This window comes from Chionomys nivalis, chromosome 12 (assembly GCF_950005125.1).
Source record: "Chionomys nivalis chromosome 12, mChiNiv1.1, whole genome shotgun sequence".
Lineage (NCBI taxonomy): Eukaryota > Metazoa > Chordata > Mammalia > Rodentia > Cricetidae > Chionomys > Chionomys nivalis.
The window spans coordinates 55,287,704-55,305,700 of record NC_080097.1 but is presented as its reverse complement, the minus strand read 5'-3'; the positions used below and the strand labels follow the sequence as shown (position 1 = coordinate 55,305,700).

The following is a 17,997-nucleotide window of genomic DNA, read 5'->3' as shown; positions in this document are numbered from 1 at the left end:
TATTTCCTGAAAGAGTCCCAATGTCCTATTGTCCTGATTAAATATTAATAATGCTTACCTTTTCCTTTCAAATGTGTTTCAGTTTGGACTTAAGTTATACATACAATTCATGCACTTTTAAAATTTGCGACAGCCAAGTGTCTTCTCTGCTCTCTGCTCTCACCCTTCCCATACACTCAGTACAGCAGGCATATGGAACTCCTCAGTTCCTGGCTCCACACTCTTATACTACCAGGCCTATGAGCGTCTATTCCCTCTGCCAAAACCATGGTGCCACTTCCTACAGAAAGTTATCACTAAAGGCTCAAGGCACCAGCATGTGGCATGACTTACCTGTTACAACTGAACTCTATCCTGAAGATCACCACCCCACTTCTAAGCACACTAGTCTATGTAAAACTCAGAATTTACCATATAAGGCATTTATTGAACATTTAATTTCAAGCATGTGTCCCTACATCAAGACTAAAGTCAAAATATTCCTACAAAATACAGATTTGGGCCCGGGGTGGTAGCATATGCCTTTAATATCGGTATTCAGAAGGCAGAGGCTATTGAACCTCTGAATGCCAGCCTAGTCTACATAGCAAGTTCCAGGCCAGGCAGGACATCATAGTAAGACCCTGCCTAAAATAGGAGGGAGGGGGAGACCTCTACTGACAAGAATTTGAAAATTAAAACATTTACTGAGCTTTATGCAGGGGTTTTATTAAATTAACATGTTCAAAAAACACTGTTAACTCCATTAATTATCAGAAAGTTAGCAAGAAATATTAGTCACATATATCAGGCAAGGTCACAAAATCAACGTAGCAGAACAGGAATGCACATTTCTTTCTTGACTGTTATGTTACCTGTCCCTTGGAAAGGAGGCACAGGTAACAAACCTGTACATGTAGTAGTGAGGACCTAAATACATAATCCCTGTGTACACTAGACTATACAACATAAGCTATCTGTATAATCCTACCTATATAGTACACCAAATTTGCTACTTGACTTTAATCCACACCAGCAAGTGGATTAGATAAATTAGATTCTATAAAATAAGAATGTCAATGTCATTAAAGACCAAAAAAAGGGAGCAGAATTACTCTGACTTTAAAGGGATGTAACAGGAGTTGGAGAGCTGGTTTAGTGGTTAAGAGTACTCGTTGATCTTGCAAAGCACTGAGGTTTGGTTCCCAGAACCTATTAGTAGCTCAAAACCACCTATAACTCCAGCCCTCTTCTGAACTTTTGGGGCACCAGGCATACACATGGTGTGCATATACACATACAGAAAAAATACCCATACAAAGCAGCTGGAGAGATGGCTCAGCAGCCAAGAGCATGTTCCCGGCACACACACGGTGGCCCACTACCATCTATAACTCCAATTCTAGGAGATCTGACACCTTCTTCTGACTTAGGGAACATGGGTTCAGTTCCCAGCACACACATGGTGGCCCACTACCATCTATAATCCCAATTCTAGGGGATCTGACACCTTCTTCTGACCTTCACAGGCACACATGTGGTACACAGACACATATGTAGGCAAAAAACTCATACATAATAAAATAAATACATCTAATAAAAATTAAACTACTCATGCACATAAAATAACTTTTTAATTAAAAAAAGGTATAATAACTGAACATAACATCTAACTTGTAATCAAACCCTGGACTAAAAGACAACATATTTTATGTTAGAAAGAAAACATTAACAGAGACAAAGAGACAGACTGCATATTAACAAGAAAAATGACCTATGATGGAAAGATATACCATGGAAAGATTAGTAAAATAATTGAGGAACTCAGAATATGCAATCAGAATGATATTAAGTAATGATATAAACAGGACAATTAGGTCTAGACTATTGACAGTGTGGTCTCAGGAAAGACACACTCAAGTATTTAAGATGAAAACATTGTAGTGTGCATGGCAGTTTGCTCAAATGTGACAAGATGTTAACTGAGTTGCCAGGCAGTGGTGGCACACGTTTTTAATCCCAGCTCAAGAGGCAGAGGCAAGGCCTGTGAGTTCCAGGCCAGCCTAGTCTACAGAGTGGGTTCCAGGACAGCAGGGGCTACAAGAGAAACCCTGTCTTGAAAAACAAAAATGAAAACAAGTTAACTGAGCTTCTACCAGGAAAGGGGTTTGTGTGTTCACTGTGCTGCTGTGTCATCTTTGCCAAAAAAAAAGTTTTAAAAAGTCCTCAAAATAGTGTAGGGAGGAGGCAGTGCTTACCTATCATACACAAGATCTTGGGTTCCACCTCCTGATACCATACACTAACACACACACAGTTGGGGGGAATCAAGTGAACTTTTTCAACACAGAACCTTTCGTAATCAACTCTAAAATAGTCTCTAAACTAATCAAAATGATTTGAGAATGGAATTAATCTGGATAGCAGAAGAAAGCCCATATATAAACATCAAGGAACATCTCTCCCACATCACATCTCCCCAGCTCCCAGAGTTCTGGGTTTCATGGAGCGGAGTGGGAAAGGCTGCCAAGGAGGTTGAACGTTCTACTGAGACCCCGACTACTTAGGACAGACACTGTGACAGCAGTTGACTTAACCACGTGGAAAGTGCCATCAAGTCACTGTTCGATGAAAGTAAAAACAGAACAAAAACCCAGAGAAATAAAGAGGCTTTATGACAGTACCTAGACCCAGGAGCAGGGTGTCACGAAGACTGCTGTCAGACACAGGGTCTAAGTACTAAAGCTACCAGTGGCATACAACTGTTTTCCCTTCAGGTTTAGTAATACTCTCATACTGTGGGCCAGTCTAGCTCTGGACCTTGCAGTGATCCTTCTGCCTTCAAAATCAGAGATGTGATGTGCCCCTCCTAGTTTAAAACAAAACAGAAAACCTGAGCTACCTACATACTCAGCCCCTAATTCTTTAAACTCTTGCTACAAACATAGACTTTATGTTTAGTTCCTTTTATTATATAAATATAAACGCAAGATTTTTCTCAACTTCTTTTTAACCATATGAATACACTATCAAATTTTATTTCAAATTATTTTGCCAGGGTAAAGATCAAAACAACCATCATTATCATTAAAATATAACAAAAATGTGTCTATTCCATACAAGAACGCACAAGCTTGTAAAAATGTTTAAACATTAACGAAAATTCATTTTACCTCTCCTAAAATCTGATCTTTTTCAAAGTAAACAAAGAATTTAGTGCTTTTTCTTCTAAAATATTTTCTATGCACACACATGTACCATTTGGCTTGTTGATGGCTTAATTTTTTCCCTCTTCCTCTTGGGGATACGCAGCTACATCTTATATTACTTAGCCCATGCTAAGCTTCATAAACATATTAAAAGAAATAAAACATCCTACCACACACCTAAGAACAAGTCAAGGTAAGTTCTGACAGAGTCAAAAGTAAAGTTGTATTTATAATCAAATTCTTCAAAATTCAACAATAAAGCTATTTTCGTTAGTATCAGAAACTTAAGAAAAGTTATGATTTCATCAAGTATGAAAGCAAACTACAATCATATGTATGAATTTTCTTTTTTTTTTCCCAAAGATTTATTTTTTATGTATTCAGTGTTCTGCCTGCATGTATCCCTGCAAGCCAGAAGAGGGCACCAAATCTCATTACAGATGGTGGTGAGCACATGTAAGGTTGCTGGGAATTGAACTCAGGACCTTTGGAAGAGCAGGCAAAGCTCTTAACCACTGAGCCATCTCTCCAGCCCCATATATGACTTTTCAAACCACAAGCCCTAGGATAGAGCCTGCCCATAAACACCATCAATAAGAAGAAGGGATCTCTAAAAGGACAGATCAGAGGCTGAACAAGGGTGTTTTAGCAGTGCCGCCCCAAGTACTTACTGAGGCCTTTGCAAGACATAGGTTAGGAGGAATGTTCTCAGCGACTCAATACTGCCTTTTTCCAAGAGAACCCATTCTCGGACAACTGCTTCCATTATGGCTGTGGCAGCTTGAAAAAGGACATAGTCCACTTTACTCGTTTCTGGGAAGAAAATTAAAATTTCTCTTTAAACAGTAATTCATATGATCTTGTGTATTTTGCATTTATTAATTTTAAGACAGAACTTTTCAGACAAGGAATAAGATGGTTACCTGTTCTGTTTTTAATCCAGTGACCTTGCTCTAGCACCACAAAGAGGTTAGTTCCTCTCAGAAGACACCTCAGGCAGGTGGCAGCTAATCACCGATCACAATTTTCACAAACTTTCCTCACCTCTCTTCAACTGTTACTTCCAAAGCATGAAGAACTAAAAAATAACACAGCTTTAAAAGGTAAAAATAAAAATATGAAGCAATCAGAAAGTGTACTAAGAGATTCTCACCCTGTGCAAAACTGGGGTGTTTTATTTGAAAAATATCTTATTAAACTGGTCTTTGAACATTACTATTTATGATGAGTCATGCTGCCAAAATACTGCAGCTTTTAAGTAAGCCTTCAGCAGGATGGCCCACCTCAATAGCAAGTTCAGAAATAAACAGCCACGTGGAAGGTCTTTGTCTCAAATGGTAAAGTACAATGAGCCACATTTACACAAGGTGAGAAGTTCTCCTTACTTTTCTGATTGCAGTACTCATCAAACTGAGTAATCCCGAGGCTACACTTAGAAAGACCCAGCTACCTGGCAAACTCGGAGAAGCTGAGCTAAAACCTGAACCAGAGAAAAAATAGAAAATTAACACACCTTGGAAATATTTTATACTAATTGTCTATTTTTTCTCTTAATGTATACTGCTACAGTTTTCAAACAGCATTATTAAAAGGGAGAAACAGTCAAAATGAAGTCAAGAAAAAGTAGAAATTCTCTGAAGGTCTACAAAATAACCATGTGAAACTCTTAAGTCTGAATAGACTTCAGATTATGTACCAAGATCACTGGGTATGAGTATCTGAAAGCCACAAGAAATAAACTCTAGGCCTAGAATGGTGCCTTCTAGAACTCAAGACAGAAGTACAGACATGCACTGTTTTCTTTCTAACTCAAACTCGGGTCATTAAAAATGTTACTAGTGTTCCTAACACATTAACTATGAAATTCCAGGAGGAAAGGTGCACCCTGACTGAGAGTATGTCACTGTACACAGGACTTCTAAATACAGCAAAAGTAGAAAGAACCAATCAGGGCCTTTTGTTTCTACATTTTGATTAGTCTGTGCTACCGTAACATAAACTGATTGAAATGGTGATTAGAAGTCACAAAAATTTAGAAACTTTAAAATACAATAAATGATTTAATTTTAAAAAAATGAATAGTTTTGAAAATGCGATCTCATTACTAAAAAAAAAAAAAGAATTTAACTTTCCAAGAATGAGGGTGGAGTGGTAGATTTTATTCTAAGAGTCAAACAATTTTAGCCAGAAACAGGTTATATCTATCTCCCTTAAGAAGAAATATGACTGTGTCTGGTGAAGGTAAGTTAAAGAATCTCACTATAGATTTCTCTGAGAGGATGATGGTTTGTCTTCATGTCCATCTACAATGAAATCCTTAACTACAGATATGAAGAAGGTAAAATATGAAGGCTTCACAGAATGTTAGGAACAGCAAAGATCATCGTCTTCAACTGCTGTTTATTACAGATACAGAAACTGATGTCCCAATGGAGAGGAAATGTGAGGTCACATTGACTCCCTAAGTAACACTAATCCATCCTAAGCACATGCCACCAAAGGCAAGACCAAATAGGCACTTTTGTCAGTCACGAGCCCTGAAACACCCTTATTTTAAACTACATATGCCTCTACCCTAGTCTTTTTTTCTGTCCTACACAAGAATGACATTGGGAAGTTTTCAAGAGACCCTTGTTAACTTTTCTTCAACATCTACCTCTACATGGCAGGAAATGAGGGTCTAATTTATTAAGAAACTGTCTCTAAAGAATGGAGAAATGGGTTGGGGGCCTGCAGGCATACAGACAGAACACTGTATACATAATAAATAAATATTTTAAAAAAAAAAGAATGGAGAAATACTGGAAGAGAAAGTAAAGTTCTAAATTGAAAAGTAGGACTTTTTCAAAGAGTATTGCAGTTTCTGATAAACACTATTATTAGCTACCCAAAGAGTATATTTACACATAGCATAAACGTGTAAGAGGAGCTAGAGCGCTCTGCACGCTAGCTAGTACTCACTAGCAGAGCTTCTTCATACACGCAAGCCTCGGTCTCACTGTTCCATGAAGATGACTGACACTGCAAGGTCTTCCCGCTGAGCTGACAACTCAGCTAGAATGTCTGTCTCCCTGGAGGAAGAGCTGCTGCTGGCTACAACAGCGCTGCAATCGCCTGCTTGGGGCTGCTTTCTAGAACGTCTTCTTTGCTACCGCAGTAACTTCAACAGTTATGGACTAGGAATCATTTGGGGGTGAGCATTCAAGACACGGTTTCTCTGTGTAGCCTTGGCTGTCCTGGAACTCAAACTCACAGAGATCCATCCGCCTGCCTCTGTCTTCCAACTGCTGGGATTAAAGGCGTGTGCCACCACCGCCCAGCTTATAATAAATTATATTTCATCTCAAACATGACAGCACCCTTTGGAGAAAAACTGAAAGTGAACTGAGTAATAAAGGGAAACTAATCAAAGAGTGTTCTCAAAACTAAAGTAAATCTACTACAGACGATCAGCGCTGCAGTCTGAAATCATACGGCTGTAACTGACATGCCAGCTCTCCGAGCATAATGACACCTACACCTACCAAAGAGTAGTGAAGTCTCAGTGGAAAGACAAAATTGGCAGTGTTACCAAAGACAATTTTCCAAATACAGAGAAGTCACGTTTCCTAGCCCTATTGGATATTCTGGTTTGTTTCACTGTGTGCGGGCTGCCTAAGATAAGCGAATGGAATCCAATTCTCCCTGAGAAGGCAAAGAAGTGCTACAGAGGTGACTTCAGGAGTAGTAAGCCATTCTTCACATTTCTTGGTTATTTATTTAGCAAGAATTAAACTCAGGCTTGTTTGTTCTTAAAAGAAATATTTAACCCTAAAAAACTAGTAGGTTCCTGAGTGCCAAAGATTTCTTAGGTGAAATAATCTAAAAGTTCACTTGTGGGGAAATACCCAAGCATGCAGTATGCACACACATGCATACACACAGAGGCAGAGGCATAGATACACACAGAGGGGCGCACACACATGTGCAAAGAAAGCAAAAACTAAAAGGGAAACAAAAGGGTAAAAGAAAGAAATGAGGAAAAATGAGAAACACATAAAACTGAAGCCAGCAGTAAAGGAAGAGTTTTAAGAGGACAGAGAAGGGAAGCATCAAAGAGAAAAATCTCCCCTTTATCAGAATATATTTCCCGACATTCTACAAAATGACATCTAATCCCTAAGTAAGAATGTGAAAATTCTGAGTTGTGATTGACTGCCACTTGTATGAGAAGTCTTCTTAGAGGAATTTGCCCTTCTGTGCTGGTGGCAACTGAGTAAGGGGTTTAAAAAAGATTTTTGGTGAAGTTTAGATGCAAACATTATGTAATCAAGGGCTTTGCAATACATTAATGATAGACACTGAAACCCAAGCTGACTTTGAAAACACGACTAGAATTAAGCACAACTAGAAATAATGATACTGTTCTTTCCAGTGTGTCCAGACACGCTGAGCCCTTATGAAAGCTACCATACATCATAAATACACATGCTCTGAAACAAGAGTGCTATAAGAAAATAAGTGCTAACAAAATGCTTATAACTTAGTCACCAATGACAGCTGCAATCAACAGAAAGTCAGATGACACACTGGGGAACCCTAGACGAGGCAGGTGAAGTATCTAACGTGAACTTCAAATTCCAATTACTTTAGGTTAATAGTTTAACACAATGGTCTCTCACACCTGTTGATTTGGAATAATTTCAAGGTAAGATGAGGTCTTAACTCCTTTAAACTCTTTAGGCTAATGTCTTAGTTATTTTTATTTAGCATTAATTAAATATACCGTACAAGTAAAAGAACACATTTCTTAGTAACAGAAACAAATCCATTCAAGTATAAAACTTGACCACTGGTAAGCCCATGTATGGCCTCACTGCATTGAAAAGACACCTGTTACAACTATTGCTCTAAAGGTAAGATTTGAATCAAACAGCTACCTTCCTACTGTTGCTAGCTTCTGTCAGACAAAACAGCCATGTATTTTAGATGGTCTTCTTCAAAAAACAAAAACCCTAGTAAATAAAGTAATGTGACTATGTTTACTTTATTGTTCACACATGTTTATTTTATATGACAACATGGGCATCTCCCAAGCCCTTAAGAAGCCATGCCCATGAAGGCAAATGGTGTCATTATTCTCACTGCACAGATGACAGAGGCCCAGAGAGGCTGACCTCTTCAAGTATGACAATGTGCAACACGCACCACTGGCAGCCAGATCTCATAATTCAACAGAACTCTTCCACTACGACCCAAGACCTCTCATTTCATAAGCCCTAATATGTAAAACAGTTTAGAAGAGATGACCATCATCATAGTTTATTTCTGTATGGAAACCAGAGTACTGGTAACAGACAAACCCTACCAAAATCACAAGAATAAACAAACAGATGCTTTAGATCCTATCAAGTCATCAATTTTGTAGCAATAAATGGACTCAAAATTTTTAAGAAGTTTAAGTATATGAGCAATATGAAAGATACTTCCCACTAAGCAAAAAGGCCAACATAAAATATAAAATAAAAACAATGTTGGGCCATGGTGGCACATGACTTTAATCCCAGCACTTGGGAGGCAGAGGCAAATGGATCTCTGTGAGTTCCAGGCCAGCCTGGTCTACAGAGTGAGTTCCAGAACAGCCAGAGCTACACAGAGAAACCCTGCCTTGAAAAACTCAAACAAGTAAATAAATAGATAACTAAGTAAATAAAAACAATGAATGAAATCTCCCTTTTTATTATTATCAAAAAATATAGAAGAGGCAAATGGCAATATCAGATACAGCTCTTACAAAGTGCCATCTTTGACAAGAGACCTACCATCCCTAGAGTTGTTTGAAAGAGACCATTTCCATATTATGTGTCAGACAGAACTCATAAAGTAAGTTGACAAAACTTATAAATCACCACTTTATTTATTATATCGATAACTTTCCCAGAAGTGACTAATATGGCTATAAGGAAGCTGAGTTTAAACCAGTTTTTAAAAAGAACAACTGGAAAACAACTAAGAGAGAACATACATAACTACCCCCAAACCTAATAGAAAACCATTAGTGAAAGGGACTAACTGCACAAAGGGACTAAAAGGGATTTATAACAACCAGCATTCAAGACAAAAAAAAACGGTCGATTATGCCAAAATATTTTTAAAGAGAAAACTTACCCAAAATATGCCTGCAAACTGCAAATGGTGATTTGGATTTCCTAAAGGATAGGAGTATGTGCTCTGCGTGCTGGCGTTGTTCATTACTGACCATGGAAGGTGGGGCCTTTAGAATAAAAACAAAGACAGAGCAACCAAATGAGAAAGCCTGTACAACACTGATCCATTCGCCCACTGTGGAGAAAAACTTTTCACTTTGAGGAGTGGGGAAGAGGGAAACTTTTTTTTTGCTTTAAGTTTTTAAGGAACTACAGTACAGAACTTCAAAACAAATATATAAAAATACAGTTCCAGGAAGAAACAAAGAAGCAAGATTTGTCTCTGAAACTATTTAAAGCTGCCTAAATCTAGAAAAGGAACTACTTTAAAAGATAGGTAATATCCTCATCCTTTGCTTCAAAATCTACCATTCAGACTAATTTAACTAACTTCAAATGCCAAAACTTTTCAGTACTGAGGAAACTGAATCAAAGTTACGAAAAATCTGCAATGTTACCTGGAATTCATGGACCACTATAAATTCTCTGAATACTAAATTCAATCAGCCAAAAAGCAAGATATCTACTTTACCAAAACAACTTCTGAAGTCTGCCTAGACTTTTAAATTCCACTTTGGTGCAATAGCCTGTTTTCCAAAGCTGTTTCCCTGCTAAAGCATACTTATCCAAAATACATATTCCACGGTTGAATTATCTTCTGATATAACTGGAGGGAAGGGGAAGATATTGGAAATAACATTTATTGTTCTACAATTTACCTGGATCATATTAAGAAAGGCTATCGTTCTGGGTGTGGTGTCACACACCTTGAAGAGAGGCAGAGGAAGGTAGATAGATCTAAGTTTGAGGCCAGACTGGGCTATAGAGAAAGCTCCAGGCCAGCCAAGGACACATGTGGGCATAGTGAGACAACATCTTTAAAAAAAAAAAAAAGGAAAGGAAGGAAGGAAGGAAAAGAGTAAATAAACAATGTAACATATTATGCATTATCGTCTCTCTGAACACTGTACACTCCTGCCCTGTGAATGCCTGGACTAGTTAAAGCCAGTGCACATTATTCCTAAGGTTACAGCACCCTCTACAGTTCTCCAGAAAAAACAAAACTTTCTATTACAAAACTGAGTTTAATTGGATTTAGTAACGAAATATTGGGAGCAACTAGCTACATTACAAGTTCTGTCCTTTCGCCTGCAAACTCTGTTCTCACCAAGAGAACAGAATGAGCTGTATTTCAAGGTTTCCATCATTAACACTGCATTTAGTCAATACCACCCACTCACAGCTGTGTGTACAAATCAACACTAGATTACCTGGGGAGTCTGGATCATTTTTCCTCTCATGATCCTTATGCTAGCTATTTTATAAATAAAAACTCCTTCTATAGCTAATGGGGCTAAACTACTCCGCTACTCACTTTTATAAAAAGTAAAGGTATGAAGATGTTAATGTATAGTATAAAATGTAACCACCTATTTGGATATTATATACACAATAAAATCACCAGGTCAACATATGTGGCAGGACAGAATATACTTTAGATTCCTAAATCCAGAGCTATAATATCTTTATTGAAAGAAAGCTGTTGTTCTGTATGCTTGTTGCCCCAGGTAGGCTGAGGCAGAAAAATCACTTGAGCACAAGAGTTCAAGAGCAACTGGTGATGTAAGAATGTAAAGTACTGAGATGGAGAGATGGCTCAGAGGTTAAGAGCACTGGCTGCTCTTCCAGAGGTCCTGAGTTCAATTCCCAGCAACCACATGTGGCTCACAACCATGTATGAGACCTGGTGCCCTCTTCTGGTGGGCAGGCATACATGCAGACAGAACATTGCATACATAAATAATAATAATAATCATAATCAAGAATGTAAAGTACTGCAGTTTTACACCCACTGTTTGAAAACTTTATTGTACACTCATGTACAGATGATTAAGTGAAGTTTTAAAATGTACTTTTTTAAAAGATTTATTTATTAATTATGTATACAGTGTTCTGTCTACATGCATCCCTGCCCGCCAGAAGAGGGCACCAGATTGCATAACAGATGGTTGTAAGCCATCATGTGGTTGCTAGAAATTGAACTCAGAACCTCTGGAAGAACAGTCAGTGCTTTTAACCTCTGAGCCATCTCTCCAGCCCTTAAGTGAAGTTTTAAAGTGTAACTGATGAATCAGTATTTGATCAACCACTGTCTTTATATTTTATTAAACTGTATATTTCTAATCACATTTTTTAAAGCTGAGAGAACGGGTTGGATGTTTATTCTCCTGAAGGTATTTTTAAAATAAAGCTTCACCATAGCCTGTAAACTTGGTACATACATGTAGTTTTTGATATTTTTTTGTTGCATTTGAAAATCTTGTATATGGTAAAATGGTTTTATACAAAATACTAAATGATAGAAATTATATAATTTACAATCATGTAAATAAAAATATTAAACAGTAAAAAAAAGAATATGTAGACTCAACAACTATAAAAGTCCTTTAATCAAATCCAAATGAATCAAAGACCTCAACATAAAGCCAGCCACACTGAACCTTATAGAAGAGCAAGAGGGAAGTACACTTGAACGCACTGTCACAGGGAACCACTTCCTAAATAGAATGCCAGCAGCACAGACACTGAGTGAAACAATTAATAAATGGGACCTCCTGAACTGAAAAGCTTCTGTAAAGCAAAGGACACGGTCAATAAGACAAAACGACAGCCTACAGAATGGGAAAAGATCTTCACTAACTCCACATCAGACAGAGGTCTGATCTCCAAAATATACAAAGAACTAAAGAAATTGGATACCAAAAGATCACATAATCCAATTAAAAAATGGAGTACAGACCTAAACAGAGAACTCTCAACAGAGGAATCTAAAATGGCTGAAAGACAAGGAAATGTTCAACATCCTTAGTCATCAGAGAAATGCAAATCAAAACAACTCTGAGATTCCATCTTACACCTGTAAGAATGGCCATGATCAAAAACATTGATGACAACTTATGCTGGAGAGGTTGTGGGGAAAAGGGAACACTTCTGCATTGCTGGTGGGAGTGCAAGCTGGTACAACCCCCTTTGGATGTCAGTCTGGCGATTTCTCAGAAAATTAGGAAACAACCTTCCTCAAGACACAGTAATACCACTTTTGGGTACATATCCAAAGGATGCTTAATTGTGCCACTAGGACATGTGCTCAACTATGTTCATAGCAGCTTTGTTTGTCATAGCCAGAACCTGGAAACAACCTAAATGCCCCTCGATCGAAGAGCGGATAAGGAAAACGTGGTACATTTATACAATGGAGTACCACACAGCAGAAAAAAATAATTTTGCAGTAAAATGGATGGAACTAGAAAACATTATTTTGAGTGAGGTAACCCAGATACAGAAAGACAATTATGACATGTACTCACTCATAGGTGGTTTTTAAACAAGGCAAACAAAGAAAGCCAGCCTACAAACCACAATCCCAGAGACCTTAGAAAACAATGAGGACACTAACAGAGACTTACATAGATCTAATCTACATGGGAAGTAGAAAGTAGAAAAAGACAAGATCTCTTGAGTAAATTGGGAGCATGGTGACCTTGGGGGAGGGTTAAAGGGAGGAGGGGAGAGACCTGGAGGGGAGCATAGAAAAATGTAGAGCTCAATAAATATCAATAAAAAAAATTTTTTAAAAAGTCCTTTAAGGGGCTGGAGAGATGGCTCAGAGGTTAAGAGCATTGCCTGCTCTTCCAAAGGTCCTGAGTTCAATTCACAGCAACCACATGGTGGATTACAACCATCTGTAATGAGGTCTGGTGCCCTCTTCTGGCCTTCAGGCATACACACAGACAGAATATTGTATACATAATAAATAAATATTTTTAAAAAGTCCTTTAAAACAACTTCCAAACAGTAAATTATTTCCACCAGTAAATTCCAAGAAGTCTGTGGAGATGGATCCCTGGTTAAGAGCACTTGTGGGACCAAACGCTCACAAACCCAATACAAAAGACTGATGTTTCTGTCCCCAGCTTCACCATCCTACCAGCACAGACAAGCAGATCTGTTCACAAAATCTGGTAAAAAGCGACAGTGACTCAAGTCAGAAGAACCCAAAACTGGATATCTGGAGATTATTTACCGATCCAGGGGTTAAATAACATGCTTAGTTTTTAGTAGGCTGAATATATATGGGGTTCAAAGACTTTGAGCAGCATCTGTTCAGAATGTATTTGACAAGGACTATATGCTTAGCACCATGCCAGAGCTAGTAATGCACCTACATGATTCTACAAGACAAGACAGGAATTAACCAATCACAGAGTTCATAAACCCTGCATCCACCAGTTTGTTCTAATTGCTTCTACTGCCGTGCTGCTAAGCCTTTCTTCGGAACAGTCACCATTCCAATCCCCATTGTAAAGACCTCCAGTTCTTTCCCTAGGAAGCCATGACTGTTCTAAACTATCAGTAATAGTCATAAAATTATAATCATTATAAAACTGTCTGGTAGAATGCTAAATTTTACATATTAGCTCATTAGTTCCAGGAATATCCTCGAAAGAGTTATCTCCCATCCCAGCACTTGGCAGGCAGAGGCAGGCGGATCTCTGTGAGTTCGAGACCAGCCTGGTCTACAGAGCTAGTTCCAGGACAGGCTCCAAAACCACAGAGAAACCCTGTCTTGAAAAACCAAAAAAAAAAAAAAAAGTTATCTCCCTCTTTTAAATGGAGAAATCAAGATTTGGAAATTGTTAAATTCCCAAGAGAGCCAAGTCAATAAGAATGTGACTTCAAGTACACATCAGTGCTTATCCTAGAGGTAAACTGAGGAGTTCTGCCTCTCTTAACTAGCAGAAAATACTAACTAACATTCTGGCTTCCTATACATATTATTATGTACAATTCATGAAAAACGGAAGACGGGACATTGAAGTCAGACTGAATAATCAGGTACTATTTGTAGACAGAAAACCATACTATGAGAGTAGAAGAGAAAACATGGTGTGAAGTTATACTATAAAGATCTAATTAACACTTTCTTAGCTTTTTTTTTTTTTTTTTTTTTGGTTTTTCGAGACAGGGTTTCTCTGTAGCTTTGGTGCCTGTCCTGGAACTAGCTCTTGTAGACCAGGCTGGTCTCGAACTCACAGAGATCCGCCTGCCTCTGCCTCCCAAGTGCTGGGATTAAAGGCGTGCGCCACCACCACCCGGCTTTCTTAGCTTTTTTAATAGATGGTTTCATGCTCTAATTACAAAATGACAGATATGTCACCCAAACACACAAATATTAGTAGCCTTTGACTCAATAAGTGAAGATTTCAATGAGAATTTGATCAACTTTCATTTTCTTGAACTGTTCCTATCTAAATTTAAAACTACTCATAAAGGATAATATGTTTTGATACTTTACATCTATTCTATTATCCTAGCATCCAGGAGTCAGAGGCAGATGACTCTTTTGAGTTCTAGGCCAGCCTGGCCTACATAGAGAGACCTCATTTCCCAGCACTAGGGAGGCAGACAGATCTTTGTGTTTGGGGCCAGCCTGATAGTGAGTCCCCTCTCAAAAATATAACAAACAAAACCAACAAAACCCAAACAATTAAATAATAATAAACTTACTTATCCGTGTTTCACAGTGCTCCATAAGAAGTTCTCCAGATGGCCCTGATTAATGCCTCAAGCGCCTCAGTCCTTACTTCAAAACTGTCCTTCCTACCAACTATGTCTTCCTCTCAGAACACCCTTCTCAGACACATTTTCTTCCAGAAGTGATCTTATTCTTACTCTCAAAGTTTAAAAAATAAATAAAGTGACTATATACCAAGAGCCAAGCTGGGCAATACATGAGACGTATCTAAACACCTCCCAGGATGCTGAACTCTCCATGTATCCACCTTTGCTAAGACTCTTCATTTTCTACCACCTTCTCCAATGCACTGCGAAATATTCCTACAACTTTGTCTTGACTTGTGTACCCCCTTTCCACACAGCCTTACACATTTTTCTCATCTTTCCTCCTCCATCTTATCTTAATCTTTTCCTGATTGCAGACAGTTCTACACTATCTCCTAACTTCTTTACACAACTTAAACCCCACTTTAATGACAAGAAAGGGACATACAATCAGAGAAGCCTGGCTTCCAATCCCCTCTCGGCAGCATAGTCCAAGGGAAATCTCAAGGATAGATACTTATCTGCCTTTCAGGGGTTCCTGATGGCAATGAGAAGTCAAGGACCTAAGCCCTACTACACAGTAAGCATGCAGTTCTCTAGAAATTAACAATAATGCAACCCTGTTAAAATCTCAGCAGTCCTCATCCATGAAAAGGGCTAAAAGCTTGCCAAACCAGACACAGACACTTAAGAAAGAATGGCTATTAATCCCAGCACTCGGGAGGCAGAGGCAGGCGGATCTCTGTGAGTTCGAGGCCAGCCTGGTCTACAAGAGCTAGTTCCAGGACAGGAACCAAAAACTACGGAGAAACCCTGTCTCGAAAAATCAAAAAAGAAGCCAGGCGGTGGTGGCGCGCACACCTTTAATCCCAGCACTCGGGAGGCAGAGGCAGGCGGATCTCTGTGAGTTCGAGACCAGCCTGGTCTACAAGAGCTAGTTCCAGGACAGGCTCCAAAACCACAGAGAAACCCTGTCTCGAAAAACCAAAAAAAAAAAAAAAAAAAAAAAAAAAAAAAAAAATCAAAAAAGAATGGCTAAAATTCAAAACCAGCATTAGAGCAAAGACTTTAACACACGCACCCCATTCTGAAGCAAAAGAAAACCATGCAGAGAGAATCCCCAGGAACAGACCATGACCTAAGTAAGACACATCGGTGAGGAAAGCAGACTGGCCAGGCTGCCAGTGCAGTTACAACTAGATAATCTACACATTTCGTACAAAGTAATAAATTCACTTTGTACATAGAAGAATTTAAGATTTAAAATTGAAACAATAAAATGTTAGGGAAGAAAACACAGGTTTGTCAGGGCAGTAAAAAAACTTCTTAATAAATAGCAAGTACAAATCCTTTTTCAAAATTAATAAATTCAACTATCACAATTACTCTTCTAAATTTTTTTTTTTTTTTTTTTTTTTTTGGTTTTTCGAGACAGGGTTTCTCTGTGGTTTTGGAGCCTGTCCTGGAACTAGCTCTTGTAGACCAGGCTGGTCTCGAATTCACAGAGATCCGCCTGCCTCTGCCTCCCAAGTGCTGGGATTAAAGGCGTGCGCCACCACCACCCGGCTTACTCTTCTAAATATTAAAGTCACCGTAAGTAAAGTAAAATATCAGTCACTCTTTAGAAGAAAGAGACTGCATTAAAATTAACACAGGACTATTTAGCAAAAACTGAAACTCTAACAAAAGAGTAAAATACACATAACAAAAACTAACACTTTGTAATTAATTCTTTTAGTTGTTTTTTAAAAGGATCAGTGAGATAGCCACCAAGTCTGACAACCTGAGTTTGATTCCCCAGGACCCACGTGATGGAAGATAATCATCTCCTGCAAGTTGTCCTCTGACCTCCACATATACTCCCTGGTAAGAGTATCACACACACACACACACACACACTAAATAATTAAGATTTGTAACAACACTTTAACAAGATGACACCTATGCCCTCCACATCTGAGCATTTTCTTCCACTGCAAGTCAATCCTGACTTTAGTTATAGAGCAATGCACCTGCTGAGTTTCTCTCTTCAGTAGGAGCAGCTATAAGATTCATTCCAGCCAATATGAGATTAACAAACTTTTGGATGGAATTTTCTAGAGGTGATTCAGGTGCAAATACATCTTTTACTTCTCCCTTGAAATGGCATGCCTTGTGTAGCTCTGCTCACTTCCTAAAGTCATAAACTAGAAGATGGAAGCCCCTCCCCCACTCTAAGAGATTAGGAAGACAGCAAGACAAAAATCTGGAGCACTTGCTGGCATCTAGAATCACTCACCACAGCAACACTGATGCTAACTCCAGACTTTACGGAAAAGAAAAATAAAGCTATCTTCAGCTCACTCCTTCCACAAAGTGAGTCCCAGAGACCGAGCTCAGCTGGTGACTTGGTGGCGAGTGCCTTTACCCACTGAGTCTCCTTGTCAGTCCAAAGCTATCCTTCTGAAGACACAGTTCTTTGAGGACCTTCTGTTCTACATTGTCAAATCCAACCCAAGTAAATCAAAGTGTAATAGAAAAATGGCTAGTAATTGTGCTAGACAACTTAGAGTAGAAAGTAAAACCAACTAATAAACACAAAAAATACTCAAAATCAGGTATAGCAGTACACACCTGTAATACCAGCACTCAGAACACTGAAGCAGGAATAGAGTGAGTTTAAGGCCAGCCTGAATGACAGTGTGATCATGTCCTATCTCAGTGTTTTGCAAACTACTCTGGGCAGGACATGGCTCTTGTCCTCTTGAAATCAGAGCACCTATAATTACCTGCACAAGACCTTCAGAAGACAAGACCCACTATTATTTCCCTTGTGGAAGGACTTGGCAGGTCTATAAGGCAACTCGCAAGTAACATACATGGAGTGTACAAGGATCCCACCCCATAGCTCACCTTGCCCCTCCTCAAGTATACAGAAACCACTAGCAGTTGCTAAACTTGTCCATGCTCCTGTAGCAGATTCTCACTCATGCTTCTATAGGTGGCTCCAATTAAACTCAATG

General features: G+C 38.7%; 1 protein-coding gene across 2 annotated transcripts in view; it reads right to left on the bottom strand.

The window, feature by feature from the left end:
* Xpo4 (exportin 4) overlaps window positions 1-17,997 on the bottom strand; it is a 94,992-nt gene that overhangs the window by 65,820 nt on the left and 11,175 nt on the right. For both annotated transcript variants that reach the window (XM_057786165.1, XM_057786167.1), the window contains exons 2-3: window positions 9,336-9,441; window positions 3,860-4,001 (exon numbers count right to left, since the gene is read on the bottom strand). In XM_057786165.1, coding sequence (XP_057642148.1) covers window positions 3,860-4,001; window positions 9,336-9,441 — 248 coding nt within the window. The remainder of the gene's footprint in view (window positions 1-3,859; window positions 4,002-9,335; window positions 9,442-17,997) is intronic.